This window comes from Diabrotica virgifera, chromosome 1 (genome assembly GCF_917563875.1).
Source record: "Diabrotica virgifera virgifera chromosome 1, PGI_DIABVI_V3a".
NCBI classification, from domain to species: domain Eukaryota; kingdom Metazoa; phylum Arthropoda; class Insecta; order Coleoptera; family Chrysomelidae; genus Diabrotica; species Diabrotica virgifera.
Genome location: NC_065443.1, coordinates 55,138,118 through 55,164,385, shown reverse-complemented (window position 1 = coordinate 55,164,385; position 26,268 = coordinate 55,138,118). Strand labels below are relative to the sequence as shown.

Here is a 26,268-nt window from a genome sequence, read left to right as displayed (position 1 = left end):
ACCATGTATTTGGTTTTATTTATATTCATTGTTAGTCCCATATTTTGGTTTCTCTGTTAAACATTTCTAAGAGAATTTGTAAATCGTCTACATTTTCTGCCATGATTGCGGTATCGTCTGCAAATCTTATGTTAGGTAGTAATGAGGCTTCCTCAAATCCTTACACCTTCTGTTCTTTCCCACAGTGCCTGCTGAAATATTAGTTGGGAGTACACATTCAATAATTGTGGCGACAGCACGCATCCCTGTCTGAAAGAAACCTAAAAAGTCACCTAAGACTTAATGATTAAATTAACCTAAAATAATCTACCCGAAGAAATAATTAGAAGAGTTTATTTAACGTAAATTTCTTTTTATTACAGGGGATTGGATAGTTCGTCTTGTTCAACATGTATAACACTACTTAAGAAACTAACTATGCAAGGAAAAACAATCATATGTACCATTCACCAGCCTTCAGCTACTTTATTTGCAATGTTTGATCAGGTGTACGTAGTAGGAAATGGGTACTGCCTATATCAAGGTAGTACGAATAAACTGGTTCCATTTTTGCAAGACTGTGGGTTTCCCTGTCCGCAGTATCACAATCCTGCTGACTACGGTAAGTTACTTTAATTATGGATTATCTAATTGTTATAATTTACGTTTAATTGTGGATAATTATTATTTCCATCCCATTGTTATCTAATTGTTATAATTTGCGTTTAATTGTGGATAATTATTATTCCCATTCCATTGTTGTATGATTCGTTCAGGACAATAGTTGGACTAAACATTCTAATTTAGAGCAACGATTAATAAATTAGTGGTCTTTGTTAATAGAAGTCATTTCCTCACATAAACTATCTTTTTGGTTAGTAAATCCATTGACAATCATGGGCAAACCAGTCAAAGCTCATGATACTATCTCGACATTTTTTACATATATCCCTTCATGATACCCATTCCAGAATTCTGGAAGCCTGCACCAGTTTAGACAGGTCTAGTGGATGGGTACTATACTTTTTTGAGTCACTTGGTCCCCAAAAATTGTTTGCAGCCTACGATCTAATAGCGCGTCGCAGTCATGAAAGATATGGTTGACTGCTTCAGGTTCTCTGCCACAGAACTTGCTAATTCTCGATGAAACAGTCCCGTTGTGTGCAGGTGTTCCTTTACTGGTGCATGTCTTTACTATCTACTTAGAAAACTAATAAGTATTTTTGAAAAAATTTAAACGCACAATGAAATATTTCGTTATTACAGAGGGCCGAAAGTCCCTGCAAACTTATATAGGGTTTATTTTAATAAGTTACACGGGTAAAAAGAAAAGAAAAAATTTAGTGTGACTTAATTTCAAATATCTCATTCAAAATAAATTTTTGGTTATTCTAAGGGACTTTCAGCTCTCGGTAACAATGCAATCTTTCATTCTGCGTTTAAATTTTTCAAAAATATTTATTAGTTTTCTCAGGATTCGAAAAAAAATTAATACATTTAAAACACATTGAACATTTTGACAGGAAACATTTTGCTCTTATGTCCTTAAACAATTTATTTTTATACAATTCATTTAATTTCACTTTATTTCTGTCCTATGATCCATATGAGAAACAACACAGACGTCTATATGATTCTGTTCCGGGCTGTACTTTAGACCAGTTAGGTGACGATTTATCTGATTATACTGATGCTGTTGAAGTAGAAATAATAAATCATGTAGAAATCAATAGCCGGTAGCAGGTAGGAACTCCTTTTGGATAGTCCTATCAGGGAAATTGAATCAATCCCTGCCTTCTGCAGATTCCAGGTGTTTCCTGACCCGGGAAACTAGTACCTGGTAAGGGTCCCCTGTCCAGGGTCACGGATGAAGCCAACAACGGCATCCAGGGCGGAGAAGAAGGTCTTCACAACGGTCTGGAGGACGGAGGTGGCAGCCCCCTGGTTTTAGGGCTTGTATAAAATCGAACCTGGAAATCGGCAGCTGATTTTTCAGTATCTGTATTGAGCGGAAGTCATTTAGGCCAGAACGGTCAATACAGAATAGTACTCGGTGCGGTGGCAACCACTTAAACAGCGTGTACACAGCGGTGTAGAAAGCCAAGGGAATGACTACTACACTATTTTTCCCAGGTTAATCAATATGGCTGAGGAAATAAACGATGGCCCCGAGTACGGGCGCTTCTTAAATGGGGCAGGGGTGCGAAGAATCTCCCGCTTGGCCAAATTTGATATACAGAGAAGTTGTAGAATAGGCACATGGAATGTGCGGAGTTTATATGAACCAGGAAAAACTGGATCTGGCCAATGCCATGTGAATGATCATGAAGTATATTATGCAGGAGAAGAGAGTAATTACCATCGTCATGGTGTAGGATTCATAGTCTCAAACGAGGTTAGCAAATGTGTTAGGGCGGTATGCCAGGTATCTGAACGAGTCATAATGATTCAGTTGAACGCGAAACCCAGAAACATAAATTTAATACAAGTGTATGCACCGACAGCGGAAAGTGAACTGGAAGAACTTGACAAGTTCTACGCCGATGTAAAAACTGTTACCGACCAACTCAAGACTAGAGATCTCACCATTCTGATGGGTGACCCTAATGCTAAGATAGGAAAAGGCAGACAAAGTAATATTATTGGCTGTTTTGGACTGGGCGATAGAAATGAAAGGGGAGACTATTTCGCAGATTTTTGCAAAGAACATAATCTATGTATAATGAATACCTTTTTCAAATTACCTAAAAGGAGATTATATACGTGGAAATCTCCAGCAGATACCCACAATAATATCGTAAGAAACCAAATTGACTACATAACCATCAGTGAGCGTTACAGAAATGCAGTAAAGTCTGTAAAAACCTATCCTGGCGCCGATGTGCCATCTGATCACAATCTATTGTTAACCGAAATAAAATTAAAATTTAAACGGATAAAACAACAACGATCCTCTAACAAACTGGATACCGATTTTATTAGAAACAACAGTCAGGGGATTTCAAACAATTTAGAGAGCAATTTTGAGAATAGCGAACAACAAGAATACATCGAGGATCATTGGAACCAAATCAAAACGATTATAAGCAACTCCACTCCAAACTTCAAAGAGAAAAATCAAAAGAAGCAACAGTGGATGAACGATGAGATTTCGAAAACATCGAAATGTATAAACGCATTAATAAAGAGATAAGGACTAAAATACGAGCGGCAAAAGAAACATACTTTGAAAAAAAATGTTTAGAAATTGAAGAGTTGCAGAGAAAACATGATTCATTTAATATGTATAAAAAAAATAAAAGAACTCACCGGTCAGAACAAAAAACATGCAAATAACATCGTTGATAGAGACGGAAAACTGATTATCACTGATTTGGATAAAATAGACATATGGAAAGAATACATTGAGGAACTGTTTAATGATGAAAGGCCCGAGCTTGAAATTAACGAAGTAGTTACAGGACCTGACATAACTATGGACGAAATTGAACAAGCAATAAGATTAGCAAAGACCAGAAAAGCGACGGGACCAGACGAAATACCGAATGAAATAATAAAGCTCTTCGAAAATTCAAGTAAAAGATCTCTCCTTCATCTTTTTAATAAAGTTTATCAAACTGGCTATATACCAACGGATTGGCTGCTGTCGACTTTTGTGACGATACCTAAAAAAGCAAACGCAAAAAGATGTAGTGACTACCGAACCATTAGCTTTATGAGTCATGTTTTAAAGATATTTCTACGAATTTTGCACTCTAGGATGTACCAAAAAATAGAAGAACAGCTTGGTGATACACAGTTTGGATTCCGCAATAACCTTGGGACCAGAGAAGCACTGTTTAGTATTCAGGTTATGGTACAGAGATGCAGAGGTGTCGGACATCCGGTTTATATGTGTTTCATTGACTTTGAGAAGGCCTTTGATCGGGTAAAACATACGGAAATGATTTCTATTCTTCAGAAAGTGGGTATTGATGATAAAGACCTACGCATTATCAAAAATCTACTGGCATCAACGTGCAAACATCAGGATTGGCTGGGCCACGTCTGAAGAACTTCAAATACGAAGAGGAGTAAGGCAGGGCTGCATTTTGTCCCCACTAATATTTAACATCTATTCTGAGTTTGTTTTCAATAAAGCAGTGGATAATGCTCAATGTGGTATCAAAATGAATGGCGTCAATATTAATAATTTGAGATATGCGGATGACACGGTGTTAATTGCGAGCAATTATGAAGAACTTCAACATCTGATTAATAGGATTACCACAACGTGTGATGAATATGGACTCAAGCTAAACACCGCAAAGACCAAGGTGATGGTTGTCAGTAAGACGCCAATACAACCGGAAGTAGTAACAGCTTATGGTGAACAATTAGAGAGAACTAACAGTATCACCTACCTTGGTTGTAATCTAAATGAGAACTGGGACATGAGCAAAGAAATTAGAATACGTATAGAGAAGGCCAGAGCTGCATTCTTTAAGATAAAGAAACTTTTATGTGGAAACAACATTACTTTGAATCTTAAAATTAGATTAGTGAGATGTTATGTGTTCTCTACTCTTTTGTACGGTGTCGAAGGTTGGACTTTAACAGATACTCTTCTCAAGAAATTGGAAGCCTTTGAAATTTGGGTATACCGAAGAATCCTACGAATAAGTTGGGTGGATAGAGTTCGTAACGAAGTTGTTTTGCACCGGATGGGAAAAGTCACAGAAGTCGTCAGAACAGTTAAAAATCGAAAACTTGAATATTTTGACCATGTTATGCGACACCCAGAGAGATATAATATACTCCATTTAATAATACAAGGCAAGGTATACGGAAGAAGAGGGCCAGGTCGAAGAAGAACGTCATGGCTTAAAAACCTGAGAGAATGGTATAACAGATCCTCTGCATCCCTTTTCCGAGCTGCCGTTAACAAAATTGCTATAGCCAATTTGATAGCCAACGTTCGATAATCGAGCACGGCACATGAAGAAGAAGAAGAAGAAATCAATAGCGATTCAGAGAAGAGTATTGTAGAAAAAATTTTGCAGGTTCAGAATATCACCAATGAGAATGTCAATCAACCTTCGCAGCCATCAATTGAACCTTCTCTTCGCCGGTAAGGAATAAGAATGTCGTAACTGCAAAAATCCAAATTTCTCAGGGGAGCAAAAAAAAACGATTTTTAAATATTTAAAATAGGGATTAAATAAGGAGTAATCGTCCAGGAGCATCGGTATGGCGTTTATTCTTACAATGATGGCTTTTATTTTTATCCCTATTGGTTCGAATTTCATTATTGCGTCATTCTTCATCTAAAAATTTTTAAATAATTAAAATAGTGATTAAATAAAGAATAGTCGTCCGGAGCATCGATATGGCGTTTATTCTTACAATGGTGGCTTTTAGTTTCATCCCTATTGGTTCGAATTTCAATATCTTAACTTAATCTCCCCATTTTAAACCCTATATACAGTTGCGTCATTCTTGATCTTAAAATCTTTCTGTGTAAACAAATTATTTTTAAATATTTAGTATGCTCTGTATTCTTAGAGCGATGGCTTTTATTTTCATCCCTATTGGTCCGAATTTCATTATCTTAATTTAGTCCCCCCATTTTCAACAATATTTACAGTTGCGTCATTCTTCATCTGTAACAAGGTTTAAAATGGTGCGTATATCAATAACGACGCAACTACTCCGTAGTGGCTTAGCACATAGTTACAGTTCTGTCGCTTTTGTATCATCTGTACACAGTATTTTAAAATTTAATTACGCAATAAACAGGAAATGACAAAATTTGCAGTTACGTCATTCTTATTCCGGACCGGCGTCTTCATCTTTCATTGCAACATGTTATTATTTTATATTTTGATGGTTTAACCAAAATGCGTTATTTGAAGTTCCCGGGTTTTACGTGTCATGGGAACTTTTCTAATCGAGTCAATATTTTTCATTATTTCTTTATTCCGATTATATTTACATTTGTAACCTTAGTACAGGAAGTTAGCAGATATTCTGTATAATAATGTATGCTTAATATTTCGTTTAATTTAGAAACATGTAGGTATATTTGTATATCACATAATATATAAACAAATTATTATAAAAATATATATTTATATTACATATACCTGAAAATATTCAATGATAAAATATTATCGGCGTTTTGCCAACTCTAGTGTCGATAGGTCAGATCCGGCAAATTACTAAGGAGGTGTGTTATCCCCTCACATAAAAGGAAAAAAAAGAACAACAATATCAGTTCTAATTCGGAATACTAAAAGAATATTGAAATATAATTTACACATTTTAATAATATTTGGTTAACTTTCAGCCGCTTTAGTCTTGTTCTTTACATGCCATCTCCGCGACGAAGGTTGGCAATTATCATTGCTATTTTCACTTTTGACACTACAGCCCGAAAGAGTTCAGATGAGCTACATCCAAACCATTAAGCTGAGCCGCTTTAGTATAAGGAGGCAAACCCAAAGGGCGTGTACTTGCGTAACCCTCATGGCACGTGTAATGACGTATTAAGCCACAAAATAATACATACAATATAAATGTTATGTTTACATTCTGTTTTGAGCAATTTTTGCTATATTTTTGGCAATTACATATTTTTTATTTTTATCGAAATCACGTCGCTTCGGAGCATATCTTTAGACGGGGCGCTTTCTAGTAAGGAAATTTTTGATAAGATACTGGTATCTTGGGTCAAAAATTCACCTACCATAAAAATAATCTCACAGTGTACTTTTTATTAATTATAAAATTCCAATAATGTTGCAATAAATTATTGAATGTTAGTGTATAACACTGCAAATACCTACAATACATATCTTTTTTGATATTTTAAACAAATATTTATTTTAAATGCAAATAAACTCCTGTATAGAATGAATGCATCACTAACTTAAATAATTGTTACTAATGGAAATTTAAAACACTTTTGGGGAATGACGGTAGCGGGGGGGGGGGGTTTCTTAACGCATACTTCAATAGTATGAAATATATTATGCTTTTTACTAAATTTAAAAAAATATATATGGAATCATCAGATTTTTTTGACATGCCACTCCTATTACAGCGAGTATTTTATTGGCTAGAAGTAGTGACGATTATATTATAGACGTCATTATTATATTTGGTCAGATGGTAAATGGTAACTGACGTCTGTCATATTATTGGAGGTTAAATAATGACAAATTATTATTTTCAAATTATATTTTATTTATCTTATTTTATATTTTAACAACAGTTTATTTTTTCACCAACTTCAATTTCCCGGCCTTATCCTTGATTGGTCTTGTTGTATGATCGGTTTAATTAGGCGTTAAATTTAAGAAATGTTGCTGCCTAAATGGGCACAACTCACAAAGGACATAAAAGAAGAAGAAAAAATAATAAACAAACACACATCTTACATAACCTTGTATATGACAATGTCAGTTTGACACTTATAGTAAAGATCTTTGTTTCACCCTCTTAAAAACAAAGAGAAACAGTGTAGACTGTAGCAGCTTTGGTAAATAAATATCTGTTTTTTATTATCCAACCAAACTTATAGAATAGAATAGAAATATGCTTTATTGTCATGAAAAATTGTACAATTTTATCGACAAAGCTTAGAAAAGTCAAGAAAACAAAACAATAACAATCCAACTTACTAAAATTACATAAATCGTCAATGTATTTAAAATAACAATAACAATAATGAAGTTAAACACAAATAATCAATTGCAAAATTTAAAATAAATTGCAAATGCATAGTCTACCTAGTAATTAATAGAAAAACTTTTAAAAGTTAAGCTGCTGCATATCACACCCAAATATATATAAAAAAAATAATAAAAATACTACTTGTGCAAAGGTTACTGTAATTTCTTAGTTATTGATTAAGAAAATCTTCTACTGAATAATATGGTCTTTCAAATAGGTAGGCTTTTGTCAGTTTACGGAATTTGGGGAAAGATGCTGCAGATTTAAGTTGTAGAGGGATATCATTGTAAAGTTTTTTTGCGGAGTATAATATAGATTTCTTTACTAACTCCGAGGAGAGGGTTGGCAAATAGACGTTAAACGTAGAATTTCTCGTGAAGTAGTCATGGTTAGGTCTTGGTGGAAAGACATGTAGATGTTTACGAATTAAGCAAACAGTTTCTAAAATATACAAAGATGGAAGGGTTAAAATTCCGTGATCTTTGAAGTAACTTCTGCAATGTGTTGTTCTTCTGAGGCCAAACAGAAATCTTATTGCTCTTTTTTGTAATTTGATAATAACATCGAATTGGGCAGCTGTACCAGAACCCCAAAAAGGAAGACCATAACGAAGATACGACTCGAACAAAGAAAAATATGTTATTTTGGAAGATGCTAGATTGAGTTCATTCGAAACAGATCTTATAGCATAGCAAGCTGAAGATAGTTTTTTTCTTAACAAATCGATATGGAGGGACCATTTAAGGTTGCTTTCTAAAAAAATACCAAGAATTTTTACAGAATCAACGGTACTGATCTGGCTGTTATTAAGAGGTAAGGGTTGAAGAGCTCTTTTATAAGACAATGCTACTGTTTTATCTACGTTAAATGACAGTAAATTAGAGTCAGACTAGATTTTTATTGTAAGTAGATCAGAAGTTATAGTAGCATGAAGAGTTGCAATGTTTGAGTTGCTCCAAGTGATACTGGTATCATCAGCAAAAAGAAAGATTTTTCCATCGATTTTTAAACTAGTAATGTCATTAATAAAGATAAGGAAAAGTAGAGGACCCAATACTGAACCTTGAGGTACCCCACATACAATGTTTTTGAGACTAGAGTCTGTATCATTTGCTCTAACCAGTTGTTTCCTATTATCGAAGTAAGATTGGAACCAATCTAAAGAAATACCTCGAATTCCGTAGAAATTTAGTTTTTTTATCAAAATGTTGTGATTTACACAATCAAAAGCTTTGGCGTAGTCACAAAAAACGGTGGCAGTATGAAGATTATTGTTCAGTGCTTGATAAACCTTATGTAGTACAGAAAACATGGCATCAGTGGTGCATTTATTATTTAAAAAGCCCAACTGATTTTGTGATAAAATGTTGTTTTCATCTAGAAAGGACATACGTCGGGCTTTTATGAGTCTCTCAATAATTTTGGAGAGTACCGGTAGTAGTGCAATAGGTCTATAATTGCAGGAATTAGATATTTCATCACCTTTATGAAGAGGAATAATGATGGCTGTCTTCAGGCATTCTGGAAATTTACCTTTCTCAAAAGAATCATTAATTAGTGAGATTAGGACTTCTAACACATTTTCTGGAAGATTAGAAAAAATTTTTATCGATAGACCATCAGTACTACAGGAAGATTTGCTTTTGATACTATTGATTGTTTGGATCAGTTCAGATTTATTGACTGGTTTTATAAAGAATGAATTCGAGACCTTTCTTGAATTAGGGAGATAGGAAATGGGATCTTGTTGTGACAAAATAGTTGGTGTAATATTTTTACTCACACTAACAAAGTATTCATTTAGATTTTCAAGGTCTGGAAGGGAAACTGTTTGAGCAGTGTGCGTTTTATTTCGAAGATCGTTTATTATGGACCAAGTTTCTTTTGCAACACTTTTAGAGCTTCCGAGACGGTTTTGGTAGTAGACTTTTTTAGCTGATTTTATAAGTTTAAGATAGGTTGCCCTGTACCTACTTGGTGATATATTCAGTGATAGAGACGTTGGTAGTAAATTTCTTGATATAGAGAAGAGAACGCATATTCTTGGAAGATATTTGGATACCTTTAGTAGTCCAGGGTTTGCGATGTTTTGGCTTAATTGCAATTAAAGGAAATGCATTATTGAAGATACAGACAAGCTTATCTAAAAAATCACTGAAAATATTATCCACGTCCATAGCAGGAAAGCGCCAGAGCATAAAGCAGAGGTTAAGCATAAATTTTGGAATTTACGAAAATTCCGGGTGGAAAAAATCCTGCCTAAACGTCGGGTTTTCGAGGAGGGTTTGCTGAAGATATTAAACTTCGTATAAACTGCTTCATGATCAGATAGTCCAGCATTAATAATTGTAGAGTGGACATCAAGGGGTGCGAAATCTGAGACAGTATAATCAATTATGGTGGATGAAGTTTTTGTAATCCTTTTAGGAGAATCAACGTGCATTGTTAGACCATACGATTCAAATATGTTGACCAAGGATATTTGTGTAGCACAAGCAGCAGCATAATCAATGTTAAAGTCCCCGCATAAAATTTTTCTACTTTTATGTGGCAGGTCATCTAACAAATTTAGCAGGTTCTGAAAAAATAGTTCCACGGAAGAGTCAGGTGATCTATAAATGCAAATAATATAAAGATTAAGATTCTTATTGTAAACTAAGGAAAATTCAAAGAAGGCTTCACTTAACAAAAAGTCATATTTTGTTACCAAAGAAAAATCATTACTCGTAAACAGAATTAGTGTCCCCCCATAAGCTGAGCTTGGACGATCGTACCTAGCAATTTTGGTGTATTTATCTACAAAAAAAGGCTCGTTGACTTCAAACCAGTGCTCTGTAACCGCAACTACCGAGGGAACTCCTAATTCCCCTAGGAACAAAAATAATTCATCAGTTTTGTATCTTATAGAACGAACATTAATCAGAACCATGCTAAAGTTGTTATCATTAAAACAATTTGAGGATTCTAGTCCCTCAGAACACGTCGTGATATTTAAAAATTTCGTTTTGGAGAGACAGCGGAATAGTAATTTCGGTGACATTCCCTTGATTTTTGCAGGTGTATAATTCTTTCAGAAGTAAGAAAGGACCTATAAGCATCAAGATCAGCTTCCACCTCATCTGGACCAATCTCATAGGCGTTGTTAAAGTCCAGCAGAATTCGTCGTAGATCTTCAGTCATAGTGGGAAGTCCCTCGGAAGCCAAAAAGAGTTTAACGCTTGTGTTGGTAAATCCATCGTAAAACACTGAAGCTAGTTGGTCGTGTAGATAAGCAAGATGAATTTTAATGGCTTTTAAGATATCCGGTTCCCTTAATCTGGCTAGAAGATAGCGACTATTCGAGTTATTGGTTAATCTATCTCTCGGTGGGGTCAAAGGAACCAGATTTATCGAAGGTTTTAAAGTATCCTTCTTAATGAAATTTATAGGCCAATGGAACGGATTCTTAGATTTTCGATGGCCTGCTTGTCTGTACGTATGTTTGTGTTTTCTACTTCATCTTTTTTCTTGCGAGTATTGGTAATTGGATTTTCCAAGGTAACAGGACTTCTGAGATTCTTCGGATTCTTATGTGACTCAGATGAAAGCGTTGGTTCAGAATAGGAAGATTCTTTAGACCATTTAATGTTAACAACAGGTGGCCAAATTTCCTTATTAAATAATAAGTTAATAGATGTTTTAGATTTTATACCTATTTTGAACGAAGGGCCAGTTGTTGTGTCGGCATCTTTAAGGAGTGCGTAACATCTAATATATTCCTTTATGCCTAGCTTCTCTTTAATACAGTGAACAACTTGTATAGGGGTGTACGTTGGGGTCAAATTACTAATATCTACAAAGTGACATTTATCTTCTGTAATTTTTGGCTTTTGCTCTGGACTCGGTTCCAGATGTCGGGACTCTTCAGTTTGGGTACTTGCGGTGGCATAAGATGTAGTTTTCTTCAATATCTCTTTTTTAGTTGGTATAGTAGATTGATTTTTTGTAAGACTGCTCATTTGATTTGAAATTTCCCCGATATTTGAAGACAGCCTTTCTAATCCCAACTTACTCTCAGTTGAATTTGTGTCTTGGATTTCAACCTTGATAGTCTCATCTGAAGAAGAGCCGAAAAAAACTGACGATATATTGAAAATGTCGTGTTCCATCTGCCTTACAGATTTTAAAACCTTTTCAGGATCCAGCAGGTTGTTTAGTTTGTGGATCTCGTAAATTTTTTTCGTAAGATAGTTCAGTTTGCCGTCATTTTTAGTTAATAGGTCATAAGTCTCGATGAAAACAGGCAAATTGTCATTTAGTTTTTTAGTAACTTGAATTAAGGCCTCAAAGTTCTCTAAAGGTATTTGATTTTTTTATTAATTTGTAATTTTGTTATTTAAATATCTCAAGCTTGGATATACAGCTCAACTGGTCATATACGGTACAAAAGAATCTAAGATGAGAAAACTTTTGGTCCAATAGGGCTTTAGTGATGGTCTTGTTTAATCCCGTACATTTCATACAGAAGTTTCTTTGGCAATCTCCATTACATCTTAACTGGTTGTATTTATCCGAGTCAGAATATTGTGACAATGTTCACAATTATACGTCATTTTCAAGGTTAGATGTGCAAAAATTAACTAGGTCGATGTGATGATGCTAGTATTCACAACACATAAATCAAAACAAATAACAAAACTTGTAAACAAAAGAAAACAAATCAAAACATACATCCGTATACTTCCACTGCTGGAAAACGAATGAACTTGACGGTAGCGAAAAACTTGAGGAAAAATTTTTTGAATTTGTTTACCGGTAGGTTTGTACCGGTAGGTTACGATATCATTAAATCTATGGCGTGCATTCTTAATTGTTTGACTTCTAGTTTAGCGAATATCTCCCCAATAGATAGTGTTCCGCCTTCTTTTTTATATATTATATATTTTATATAATATTATTTATGTATTTAAGTGTTTCATTTCTTGAGTGACATTATCTAATTTTGCTGATTTTTAAGAGTTTTAACATTTCATGTGTACCCCTTACTCATAGGGACCAATACTGCCAAGAAAATTCTTAAAAAATCACAAAACATAATAAATATAAGCACATAAGTGTAAATGTGAAGAAATGGTAGGTGATACAGTTTCATTAGTGTCATATTTGGGTTTAGAACCCTAAAAAACTTAAGAATAAGATGTTTTAAGTATGAAAGTTTGGGATTAAGACAGGGGGATTCCCTGAGTCCTTTATTGTTCAACCTGATCACGGATGAAATAATAAAAAAAAAGTAAGAACTAAAAATAGGATATCAAATGGGGGAAAACAACTTAAAATAATATGCTATCCAGACGATGCAATACGCTCAACGTGAAGATGCTGTACAACGTATGATGTACCAATTTAATATAACCGCCAAAAAATTGAACATGTTAATTTCGCCAAAAAAGACAAAATGCTTGGTTATAACAGCAAAAATTCAGTAAGATGTAAATTAGAGCTGGAGGGTCAGATAATAGAACAAGTGATGGAGTTTAAATATCTAGACATCACACTTTCTGGCTAGGGAAAGCTCGAAACAGAAGTGGAAGATCAAGTGAATAGAGCAAACAGAACCGCAGGTTTCCTGAATGACACAATATGGAGAAATAAAAATATCGGAAAAGAAATGAGAAACGGAATTTGCAAAAAAGTCATCAGACTAATAATAGTATGATAGAATTGATTCAAAAAATGACATAACCCAGACATCCAAAGTGAAAGGTATCCTCCAACACCAAATTATTCTATATGGTCCATATAATGTTCAGAAAAAAGTCACACCTTTTTAGCGTCGGGTTTGGGGGGAGAGGGGGGAGAAGTCGGTAAATTCGTAGTTTTTTAGGTTTTTCATCAATATTACTGAAACTATGAGGTTTAGCATGAACAACCTTCTATACAAAAATGTTTTACGTTAAATTTGAAATAAAAAAGGCCCTATGCATAATCCTTCTAAAATGAACGGTTCCAAAGTTACGGAGGTAGTATAGTATAATTGGTCCAAAAAAGGCATAACCCAGACATTCAAAGTAAAAGTTTTCCTCCAACACCAAATTTTTCTATGTGGTCCACATATTGTTCAGTACAAAGTTGTAAGGTTGTTTGGGGGGGAGATGGGGGAGAAGTCGGTAAATTATTAGTTTCTTTACGTTTTTCGTTAATATTTCTAAAACTATGTTTAAGCGTAAACAATGTTCTATATAAAAACGTTCTACATAAAATTTAAAACAAAAATGATTCTATCCATAATTGTTATAAAATGAACGGTTCCAGAGTGACGAAGGGTGAAATGTGGAGGTTTTCGATACTTTTTATATTTTTTGGGCAATTGATGATGATTTTGCGTGGTGAGGTTGACGTTTTTTCAAGGGCTTATCACTAACATACCATGGCCACTGAAATAGCAAATTCTGTTAAAGAAAATTTTTTTCTATCAGTAAAAATATTATAAATTGCCCAAAAAATATAAAAAGTATCGAAAACCTCCACTTTTCACCCTCCGTAACTCTGGAATCGTTGATTTTATAACAATTATGATTCGGACATTTTTTGTTTTAAATTTGATGTAGAACATTTTTGTATAGAACATTGTTTACGCTAAAGCATATTTTTAGAAATATTGACGAAAAACATAAAAAAACTACTAATTTACCGATTTCTCCCCCATCTCCCCCCAAACCGGACGCTCAAAATGGTGTAACTTTTTACTGACCAATATCTGGACCATATAGAACAATTTGGTGTTGGAGGAAAACTTTTACTTTTAATGTTTTGGTTAGGCCTTTTTTGGACCAATTATACTATACTACCTCCGTAACTTTGAAACCGTTCATTTTAGAAGGATTATGCATAAGACCTTTTTTGTTTCAAATTTAATGTAGAACATTTTTATATAGAAGGTTGTTCATGCTAAAGCGCATAGTTTTAGAAATATTGACGAAAAACTTAAAAAACTACGAATTTACCGATTTCTCCCCCCTCCCCCCCAAAACCCGTCGCTCAAAATGGCGTGACTTTTTTCTGAAGATTATGTGGACCATATAGAACAATTTGGTGTTGGAGGAAAACTTTTACTTTGGATGTCTGGGTTAGGCCTTTTTTTGGACCAATTATACTACACTACCTCCGTAACTTTGGAACCGTTCATTTTAGAAGGATTATGCATAGGACCTTTTTTGTTTCAAATTTAATGTAGAACATTTTTGTATAGAAGGTTGTTCATGCTAAACCGCATAGTTTTAGAAATATTGACGAAAAACTTAAAAAACTACGAATTTACCGATTTCTCCCCCCCTCTCCCCCCAAAACCCGTCGCTCAAAATGGTGTGACTTTTTTCTGAACATTATGTGGACCATATAGAACAATTTGGTGTTGGAGGAAAACTTTTACTTTGGATGTCTGGGTTAGGCCTTTTTTTTGGACCAATTATACTATAATACTACTATACTACCTCCGTAACTTTGGAACCGTTCATTTTAGAAGGATTATGTATAGTGTCTTTTTTATTTCAAATTTAATGTAGAACATTTTTGTAAAGAAGGTTGTTCATGCTAAACCGCATAATTTTAGCAATATTGACGAAAAACCTGAAAAACTACGAATTTACCGACTTCTCCCCCCTCTCCGCCCCCCCCCCCCAAACCCGACGCTAAAAAGGTGTGACTTTTTTCTGAACATTATATGGACCATATAGAACAATTTGGTGTTGGAGGATACCTTTCACTTTGGATGTCTGGGTTTGGATCTAGTTATACCATACTATAATGACATACGCAGCAGAAACACGACCTGACATAGAGAGGACAAAAAGAGACAAAAAGATTATAAGACACTATGGGACAGAGCTAGTAGTATAAATATATGACGGAGCTGCAAGGTGGACAATATTAATAACTGGGTAGGAAACAGAAGAGTAGAATGGAATGACCACATAAGCCGAATGACAACAAATAGACAAATAGAGCAGTAAGGACGGCTTGAGACGGTTCCCCAATAGGAAGACGTTCAGTGGGAAGACCACGAAAACAATGGAACGACAACTGACTGGACGCACATTGAAAAAACAGACGAGTCATGTGTATAAAATAAGATGAAGAAGTAAAAAAGTTTTTCATCGTTCGCTTTCATAATCTATCCATAACATATATCCGTAACGGTGTTATATAAAATATTATCAGTATAGTGCAGTCACTGAAGGTTTTCACCTCCGATTTCGTTGAACCTCCATCGATTTTCATGAAAATTGGTGAGTAATTAGAGGATACCTCAGGGAACAAAGGTGACATGATGCCAACTTGCGCTTTTACCCTGGGGGTGGATGCCATCCCCAGGGTAAAAATTGGGGGATGAAAATTATTTTATTAAAAATAATACCATAAGTCCATAGAGGGACAAATTATAAGCAAAATTTGTTATATAAAGTTATTAAAATAAATCAACACTTTTTGAGTTATTAAAGACCAAAGATTTAATTTTTTCGTAAAAAAATGCATGTTTTAAATCGGTTTTTCACGTATAAATCAAAAACTATAAGCTTTTACAAAAAAGTTATTATTATTGAAATTGAAGATAATAAAAAGATGGATACACTCCTGACATAAAGAACTAAACTAATGTTAGTTCAAAGTGAGTTATTGGCAATTGAATGTGTATTTTTTTCGAAGAGTACTCAAATCTAAGTATTCAAGCTTAAATAACAGAAAAACGATGCAATGTATAAAATATTCCTGCTAAGCATTTATCAATTATACTTCAGAATACCTATCAAATGAGCTTCAGGACAAGGAAATAGCGTCAAAATTAAGCAAGTTATAATGAAAATAAAAGAACCGTTTCGATTTTTTTAGGAAAAAGTGAAAATAAAACATACGCCATTTCCACAAAAATTAAAATTTATAGTAATTCTTACAAGAACTTCTTTATATTAGCATAAGTAATGTTTTCGATAATTTTGACCGGCTTAGAATGCATATTTTTGAAAAAAAGATATAATTTAAAAAAATCATAATTTTTAAAATTTTTGTAATTCTCATATTCTTTTGATAATATCTCCAACAATACTCAATATACGTAAAAATTATATATAACCAAATTTTAGTTTTTTCTGTGCCAAATATTTTACCTGTTTTACTATTTCTATAGGGTAAAAAATAACCGAGATAGAAACGTTTAAATCTTAAATTTGCTGTGGGAACCATGCAACCCGGGGTCATTTAACCTTTTATTTTTTTAAAAAGTAAGGGGTTTAGAAGGTTAGGTTTAACGTGCTTAAATAGCACTTGGAATTAACTCTCAAACAGTTTTTAGAAGAACCTGATATCGTAAATATGAACGGAGTTATTAAAAAAAAAATAACATTTTTTAGAAAAATTTTTAAAAGATAAATTGTGAAAAAATTTTGGTGCATAAATTTTAACGCTATCAACATGTTCGGGGGCTCATTTGATAGATATTTTTAAGTAATTTGACAAATGTTTAATAAGTTAATGTTATAAAATGCATTAATTTCTCGTTATTTCAGCTTGAATACTTGGAGTTTTTTACTCGCCGAAAAAAATATACATTCAATTACCTATAACTCACTTGTATTTAAAATTAACAGGTTTTTCTAGTAAGGGATTTATTTTGTTTTTTATTAGCTTCAATTTTGATAATAATAACTTTTTTGTAAAAACTTACACTTTTTGAGTTATTGATGAAAAATTGGTTAAAAACATGAATTTTTCTCAATAAAAATTAAAATCTTTGATCTTTAATAACTCAAAAAGTTTTGATTTATTTGAATAACTTTATATAACAAATTTTGCTTGAAATGTGTCCCTCTATCAAATTATGGGGTTATTTTTATAAAATAATTTTCACCGCCGAGAAGGGGTGGCATCCACCCCCAGGGTAAAAGCGCAAGTTGGCACCATGTCACCTTTGTTCCTTGATATATCCTCTAACCACTCACCAATTTTCATGCAAATCGATGGAGGTTCAACGAAATCGGAGGTAATAGCTCATATCCACCTTCAGTGACTCCACTAGTAGTAATTGCACAAGAGCTCTGAAATTATTGAATTTTTCCCGAGTGACACTTTGACAGTTTTAATTTCACGAACCGAAGGCGAGTGAAATTATGTCAAAGTGTCACGAGAGCAAAAATTCTATATTAATTTCAGAGGTCGAGTGCAATTTGATGCGATTATTTCATGGATCAAACTGTTCAAAACCAAAATTTTAATGTAATTTATTTATGTAAGTACCATTAAACACACAGTTTTTATAAATATTTGACGATGGAAAGTCATCACTTTTATATTTTTTAAAACATTAATTGTCATTAATGTCACTGAATGTATTTTTTCGTAGCAACGAAGGGCATCTGACGTAATATCGCACCTTGAAAACCATATGGCAATATCTGCAATTTTTTCATGAAATGACCTTTGAATGCAGTCTAATAGGAAAAAAATCTATTTTTAATGCTTTATAGCAGCGTTTGAAAAAAATTTTAAATTCGGCACCAGAAAGATACATCTCTATGGCTTTTGTCAAAAATCGATTCTTCTTTGTATACCATCAGGCATTATCTGCAGCAGTTGATGCTCTACGGTTCTAAAATTGGAACAGAACCCCAGATCTATATGGCAATATGTGCAAAATGTGACCCACGCTCGTAAAATGAAAGCAAGATCTACTAAGGAAACATCCTTTGAATGCAACAAAACATAGAGTGCTGCATAGAGATTTGATTGCAACACTGGAAATAAGCGACAAGACTATAACAAATTGATATACAACGTCGTACTGCAGATGGGTTTATCCCAAAAGAAAAGCGAATTATAACCGACAGACAATATATAAGCGACAGATTATAATATGCAAGACTTTGATTAAGTGTTAACACTAAAAATTTGTAATAAATAAGTACAATCAATAAAAAACTGTTATTTTATATGAATTTTTACTGTATCATGTGCGAAAATTGATATATTTTTTAAAACCATATGGCCGTATGTGCTAAACTACCTATTTCCTGGGGGAAATTTTACGTACTTTTTAATTCATATAAAAATATGTAAAATTAAAGACAATTGTGCCAAATACCAGGTTTGCAGCTTGATTTTTGGAATTACAGTAAATAAAATTAACTTTACAAAAATTTAAAATGCTCATAATTCAATATTATGATTTTTGCAGGTACTGCCCTATGGTTTTCAAGGTGCGATATACTTAACGACGGGAGATTATCAAAAATTATCGATTTAATTCAGATTTCTGTAGCTTTCTATTGGTCAGAATCTCCTATGAATGAAATAATCAATTTTACTATTATAACGATTACAACTATTATAACGATAGAAAAATGTCTGATTCGGAAATGGAAGTTTAATCTATGAGAAATTATAAAAACAATAATTAGATTCATTCTACACGAGTTTTAATATGCTTTTTTATTGAATCATTTAAATGATTAATCAAATTAATATTATCGTTATCACTCCCGCTGACTATTACATATTTATTAGTGCTAAAGTACACTTTTTACATTAAAAATTATTAATGATAACAGCTGTTCTTTGTCGTTGACGGTATCGGTGCAATTGCAATGATGTTCAGTCAGTGGCGTCGCATTGAGTTTTCTATTAAATTTGCTCGTAATTACGGTATGCGGCAAAATAAACAGTAATGAAATGCGAATGCCTCAAATTTGTATGTGTCATGCACCGAAACGTACTTTCAGAGTTGTTTCAAAACGTAGTTATAACTTACGTGAATGTCGTGTTAATGTTAGGTGCTTCAGAACCATTTTGCAGAAAAAAGTTTTATCGTGAAGTACTATTTTCGGTCATACGGAAAAGATCGCGAAAACGGTCCAAGCTTAAAATTAACAATGGTTTCAGCAGGACGGGGCAACCTGTCACACGTCCAGAGAGTATCTTCGAATACTGCACGATCATTTTGGGAGATCGCCACTCACCAGTCCTAACGCCACCTGATGCGTACATATGGGGAATTCTGAAGGACTAGAATTAAAGATTTTTTCGTTAACTTCGATCTTTAACATCTGTTTTATCGGGAACGTCGTCGTCATGAATAATGTTTGCAAGGCTATTTCATGTATTAGTATGCCAAATAAATAAATAGTCATAAACATTTCAATATTCATTTCAGTACTTTGAATACACATATCTAGGAATCGTTTTTGACACAACGGGGAAAGATGATGAAGAAATAAAGAGAAGAATAACACAATCCAGAAAAACAATAGGTTGTCTAAACAGCGTACTGTGGAATCATGAAATAGGAAAAAGAAGAAAACACAATATCTACGAATCTCTTATTAAAAGCAGTCTATTGTACGGAGCAGAAACTTGGCGGATAACCGAAAACAACAGAAGAAAACTGGAGGCAGTAGAAATGGACGCTTTTAGAAGATCAGTAGGAGTGTCACGCAGAGAGAGAATACGTAATGATGAGATAAGACAGCGAATGGGGGTTGACGGCTCTCTAACAACAGACATAGAAAGAAAACAGCTGATATGGTACGGACACGTCCAGAGGATGGATAACTCAAGACTCCCTAAAATAATTATGCAATGGGTACCACCAAACCGCAGAAAGAGAGGAAGACCCAAGAAATCTTGGAGAGAGGGAGTAACGAAGGCGATGAGCGCAAGAGATCTTAGAGAGGGCCAATGGGATGATAGAGTGTCATGGAAATTAGGCATCGGACAACGTCGCAAGACGTTTTAAAACCGATTGATAGATAGATAGAATTGAACTATTTATTTTGCCGCATACTGTATATAAAAATGAGTAGGATAAGAATGAATATTGACCCTCATTCACTTTAATAAACTGTGAACTAAAAAAATTCAACACTTAGAAGGACAAATATATTTTTTAAATATTTATTTATGGAAGTATACATTTTAAATTTTTTATCATTTAATAAAATTATAAACAAATTTGCAACGTATTTTTCGTCATGTAATCTAAGAGCTGGGAGCGGATTTTGTGCGTGATAAGTAATATGGAAAAACTATACGGGGATATGTTGAATTAGTTGTGTACATGACTTCCCCCAACGAGCGGAAACCAGAGTGGGGGACGAGGGTAGTTATAAAGGGTCAAAATCGCGGTTTTTATTATTTTTTTTTTGTGACGCTCATGATGGGGATAGTGCACCAAAATTTGGGAATAAGTAGGTCATGACGTAGCTAAGTAAAATCTCCAGGGGCGGAATGCTGCTTGGGGTACAAAGGGGTGGTAGGCAGGGGTGAGTATAAAAATATAAGGGTTTTTTTGCCGTTCGTTATTGAGACAGTGTACCAAACTTTGGGAATAAGTAGACCATGACATATCTAAGTAAAATCTCTAGGGGCGGAACTCTGCGTGGGTAACAAATGTTGTGCTTCGTCTCAAAAAATAATACAAACTGCGACTTTAACCCCTTAAAACTACCATCATCCCTCGTTTTGGTTTCCGCCTCTGGGGATTTTAGTTAGTTATGTCATGGTCTATTTATTCTCAAATTTTGGTTCACTATCTCGATCACAAACGTCACAAAAAATCCCTTATAATTTTTATATTCACCCCATGCCCCCACCCTTTTGTCGGTCACCCGCCCCTGGAGATTTTACTTAGTTACGTCACGACCTACTTATTCCCAAATTTTGGTGCACTATCTCGATTATGAGCGTCAGAAAAAAAATAATAAAAACCGCGATTTTGACCCCTTATAACTACCCTCGTCCCCACTCTGGTTTCCGGCTCTGGGGATTTTACTTAGTTATGTCATGGTCTACTTATTCCCAAATTTTGGTGCACTATCTCGATCATGAGCGTCACAAAAAAATAATAAAAACCGCGACTTTGACACCTTATAACTACCCTCGTCCTCCACTCTGGCTTTCGCCCGTTGGAGAAAGTCTTATACACAACTAATTCAACATATCCCCGTATAGTTTTTCCATATTGCTTGTCACGCACAAAATCCGCTTCTATCTCTCCGACTAATGTTGTTCTGAAGCTATTTCCTTGTGGCATTTTTATAATTAACTATTTTGATTGGGAAATAAGCCACAAGTATTTTTCGTCAAAAAAATTAATAATTAGAGATTGTTTCCTTGATTTTCTATACCCTCAATTACTCTGTGGTGTATTGAGTGGTCTATATTATATTGCAGAAAGTCATCCAGATTATTCTCATGGTATGCCACAGGTCTTCTAATTTTGCTGAAAGACGTCTATTTTGTTTTCGACCTACCATTTTTCCCACACATGTTCGATGGGTGACAAATCAGTTGATCTTTATGGCCACTCTAAAGTCTCTATACTAGATTCTTGTATGAACTCCATGGTTTCATGGGCAATATTTGGTCTTGCGTTCTCCTGTTAAAAGATTGCATTTGGAATGGTTTGTAGGTTGGGATGAGAGCTTCGCCGTATTGATGAAGACCAATAGTTAGAATAATGTATCTACGGCTGATTTTTTTCATTCTTATGTATATCTATTTTATTTCGAGCTATTCTTACATCATTTTACAATATTTTACTATTGTAATATGTCGGAATTTAGTTGTACTATAACAAATTTACAATCAAGATGCAGTAGAAATAAACAAACCAAGGCACGTTACATGCTACCAGGAGCACTCCCGAATCATAATTTACAATGTATAAACTTCTGAAATCATGATTTGGGATTTACAATGTATATAAATTGTAAATTATGATTCGTGAGTGCTCCTAGAAGCATTTAACGTGTCTTGGTTTGTTTATTTCTACTGCATCTTGATTGTAAATTTAGTATAGATCTAGTTTTTTTATTAACTTGTCAGAAGTTGCTTGTACATACTCGTAATACAAAAATGTATGTTAATGTTGGTGATTGAATATTTTGATGAATTTTTGGATATGTTTTGTTTTCAGTAATAGAACTAGCATGTATTGAGCACGGACCTGAGAAACCTGAATATATGAGGGATATAATTCAGAACGGACAATCTTACCAATATTTTAACGAGCCTGAAAAGATGAAAAGCACCATTTGTAACTACCCAGGTAAATATAAATTAATTAAATTGTAATAAGTTAATTATCTATACAGAATCTAAGCAGAGGTTTCCGGAATTTGTCCCAATGAGATTTGATAACAAGTCTAAATAAGAGGGATGTGCAAGACATCAAAAGAGAAACTATCGATATATTTTCGCATATGAAAGAAATATGCTGGTGATAAAGAGAGATTGTCAAAACTATTAGTATCAGATATTAATGCCTGGTTGCACCAACAGGTCTTAAGCTCCAGCTTAGCTAAGCTCTACTTATAGATAGGGCCTCCTTGAGTATCACTTACGTTGCACCATAATTTCAGATTCTTACCTTATTATCAATTATATCTATTATTATATTATGGTATTCTTAATGTAATATATTATAATTATATTATATTAATTCTTATGATATTCTCGATTTAAGCTTATGATCTGTTGGTGCAACCGGGCATTAATCATATAAAATCGTCACTAACAAAGCGGGCTTGGTATCTACTTTTTGTTTAAGTTGTAGATTTATAAAGAATAGAGAAAAATAGCTATAACAACAAAACGATAACAGCGGAATGAAATATACAAGGAAAAGCTTATCAATAGATATATAACTATATAATATATGTATATAGACTTTAAACAAGCTTTTGATACTGTTAAAAAAGACAAAATGCTAGATCTTCGTCATCTAGGTATACCTAAGAAATATATAAGCGGTCTTAAAAGTGACGTTGCAGAGTTCAAAAGTTGAAGCTAGAGTAGATGAATAACGGAGTCTCCTATCTATTTACCCTCAATGTTGGAGTGAAACAGGGGAACGCACCATCAACATTGCTGTTAAACCTAGTTCTTGAAGCAGTCATGGGAAAAAATAATGTAACCGGCCATACAAATACCAAAACAGTACAAATTAGTGTACGTGTAGACAATGCTCAAGGAAATTTATCCTGAAACACGAAAAAGAGGTCGTAAATAAACGAAACAAAAACGAAGTGCATGACAGTCACAAGAATACCTGACAATGAAAATAATATCGCTATAGACAACTATAACATTGAATAAGTAGATGCCTTTACAGATCTGGGCACAGAAATCAATCAGAATAATTCCGTAAGTAGCAAAATAAATGCATGTATTTCCAGTGCGAATCGTACATACTATTATAATAAAAGACTGATTATATCGAAATTATTAGACAAAAGAACCAAAATGACTATCTACAGAACATTATTTAAACCCGTATTAACCAGGGCCGGATTTAAGGGGGCAGGCTGGGCAGCTGCCCGGGGCCCCTCACATTTTGGGGGCCCACACAAAGCCCCAAACTTAAAAAATCAGCACATTATTCACATAGAATAATTTTTGTCAATCAATTATCTGTAATATTTCGTTATATGAAAGGTTTCTCTCCTATTAAAAATGTATTTTTGGCAAATTACGGTCATAAAGCAGAAGATATATTTAAGACATTCTTGCAAGAAGATGATTTCGATTTGAAAAGCTGCAGGGGACAGTCCTACGACAATGCGTCAGTTATGAGTGGAAAATACAATGGTGTTTAGCTAAAATTTAGATAACACAATATCTTGGCGTTGTAGATTCCATGTGTCGTCCACTCTCTAAATTTAGTTGCTAAAGCTGCAGCTAAGTGTTTTTCTGCTGCCATAGAATTCCTTGATTTCTTGGAAGGACTGTATGAAACCTATGTATTTTTCACTTCCTCTACATATAGATGTAACTTGTTAATCGAATGTTTAAAAACGTCTTTAAGCGAGAGCAACGCCGACCATGGCAGAAATATTATTGTTCCTAAAAAAGAGTAAATACTACTAGATGGTCGTCTAGAAGTGATGCCGCAAAAGAACTAGTTAAAGGTTATAATCAAATTAAAGGAGTATTATCGAAAATTTCAAAAGACGATGGGCAACGATTTGAAACTCGTAGCGAAACAAATGGTTTGTATAATCGAGTGTGTTTACTGAAAAAAGGGATATTTGCAATATTTTAGAATGAAACCTTAGAGAGGACAAACAGCACAAGTCGTATTCTCCAAGATCCAAATATTGACCTTAATTCAGGAGTGGCACATAGGAGGTGGCGGCACTTAAATCAATTAAAAAATTTATATTCTTTTAAGGAATATTTCAGAAACTGAAATGACAACATCAGAGAAATTTAGGACTCAAAATTTTATAGCTTCAAGTCATATATAGGCTTTCGGCATATGAATCCATTCATTCCAATTTTGGATTTTTACATTATTTGGAAAATTTAACTCCCAATGAAATTGAAGTTCACTCACTGAAGCTTACCGACAATTATAGCAATGATTTAGATAAAAACTAGGTGTCGAACTAGTACAATTTGTAGAATTTTTCAATTCATATAAAGAGAAAATGGGCTCATCAAATATAAGTAAAGAACTTGAACTGTGTCGACGGTTAAAAGAGAAAAATGTGAATGAGGCGGTTCCAAACGTTGTAGTGACACTTCGTTTATATTTAGTTCTGATGGTAACTAACTGCAGTGGAGGGAGATCATTCTAAAAATTTAAGTTAATTAAAAATCGACTTCGGTCTATGATAGGCCAAGAGCGTTTGAACCATCTCTTTATAATGAGCATTGAACACAATTCCTTAAAGCAACTAGACATGCTCGACATAATCAAGGAATTCTCAGTTAAAAAATCTCGAAAAGTACCCGGACTTTAACCATACCATAGTCATAACAACAATTTGTTAAATGGTAGGAGGTATGGCCCCACATCAATTCTGCCAAGGGGCCCCACACCAATTCTGCCCAGGGGCCCCCACTGCCTTAAATCCGGCTCTGGTGTTAACCTATGTTTGTGAAACCTGGGTAATGAAAAAAAAATTAAGGCTAACTCAGGACATTCGAGCCAAAGATACTACGATAAGTATATGGACTGGTGTAAGAACAAGACGGCATATGGAGGATCAGAAGAAACGATGAGGTTAATGAATTGAATGAAGGGTATGATATTGTAAGATTGGTGAAAAGTCAAAGACTGTGATGGTTGGGACATGTCCAGGGACAAGACAAGAAGATTCAAAAACAGCAAATAAAATATTACAATGGAAGCCACTAGGAAGACAAAAAAAGGAAGATCCAGAACGAGATGGTTGAATGACGACCTGAAAACCATGAATATAAGACAATAGAGGAGAAGAGTACAAGAAAGATCTGAATGAAAGGACAGCCTCACAGGTAAAGACCTATCCAGGGTTATGATGCCAAAAGAAGAAGAAGAGAAAAATAGCATCTTGTATAAATACACAACAACCTTTTGCAATATAGCAGTAAACTCTCGTCAGCAATACTCACGCATCTTGGTTATTTTGATAAAATGAATAAACAATGAGGGCATGGAACTGAAAAAATATATGTATCAGAAATTACAATAAAACAAATACACAAAATTTAACAAAATCAAACAAAAGATAAAAAGTTAAAAGAAGTGAAGACCTTCACACATGAAGTGTCATAGAAATG

The 26,268-nt window shown here is 34.1% G+C and overlaps 1 protein-coding gene across 1 annotated transcript in view; it reads left to right on the top strand.

The window, feature by feature from the left end:
• Window positions 1-26,268, top strand: part of LOC114328603 (ATP-binding cassette sub-family G member 4) — a 244,690-nt gene that overhangs the window by 155,465 nt on the left and 62,957 nt on the right. The window contains exons 4-5 of the mRNA XM_028277492.2: window positions 363-601; window positions 22,637-22,768. Of these exons, the coding sequence (XP_028133293.2) occupies window positions 363-601; window positions 22,637-22,768 (371 nt within the window). The remainder of the gene's footprint in view (window positions 1-362; window positions 602-22,636; window positions 22,769-26,268) is intronic.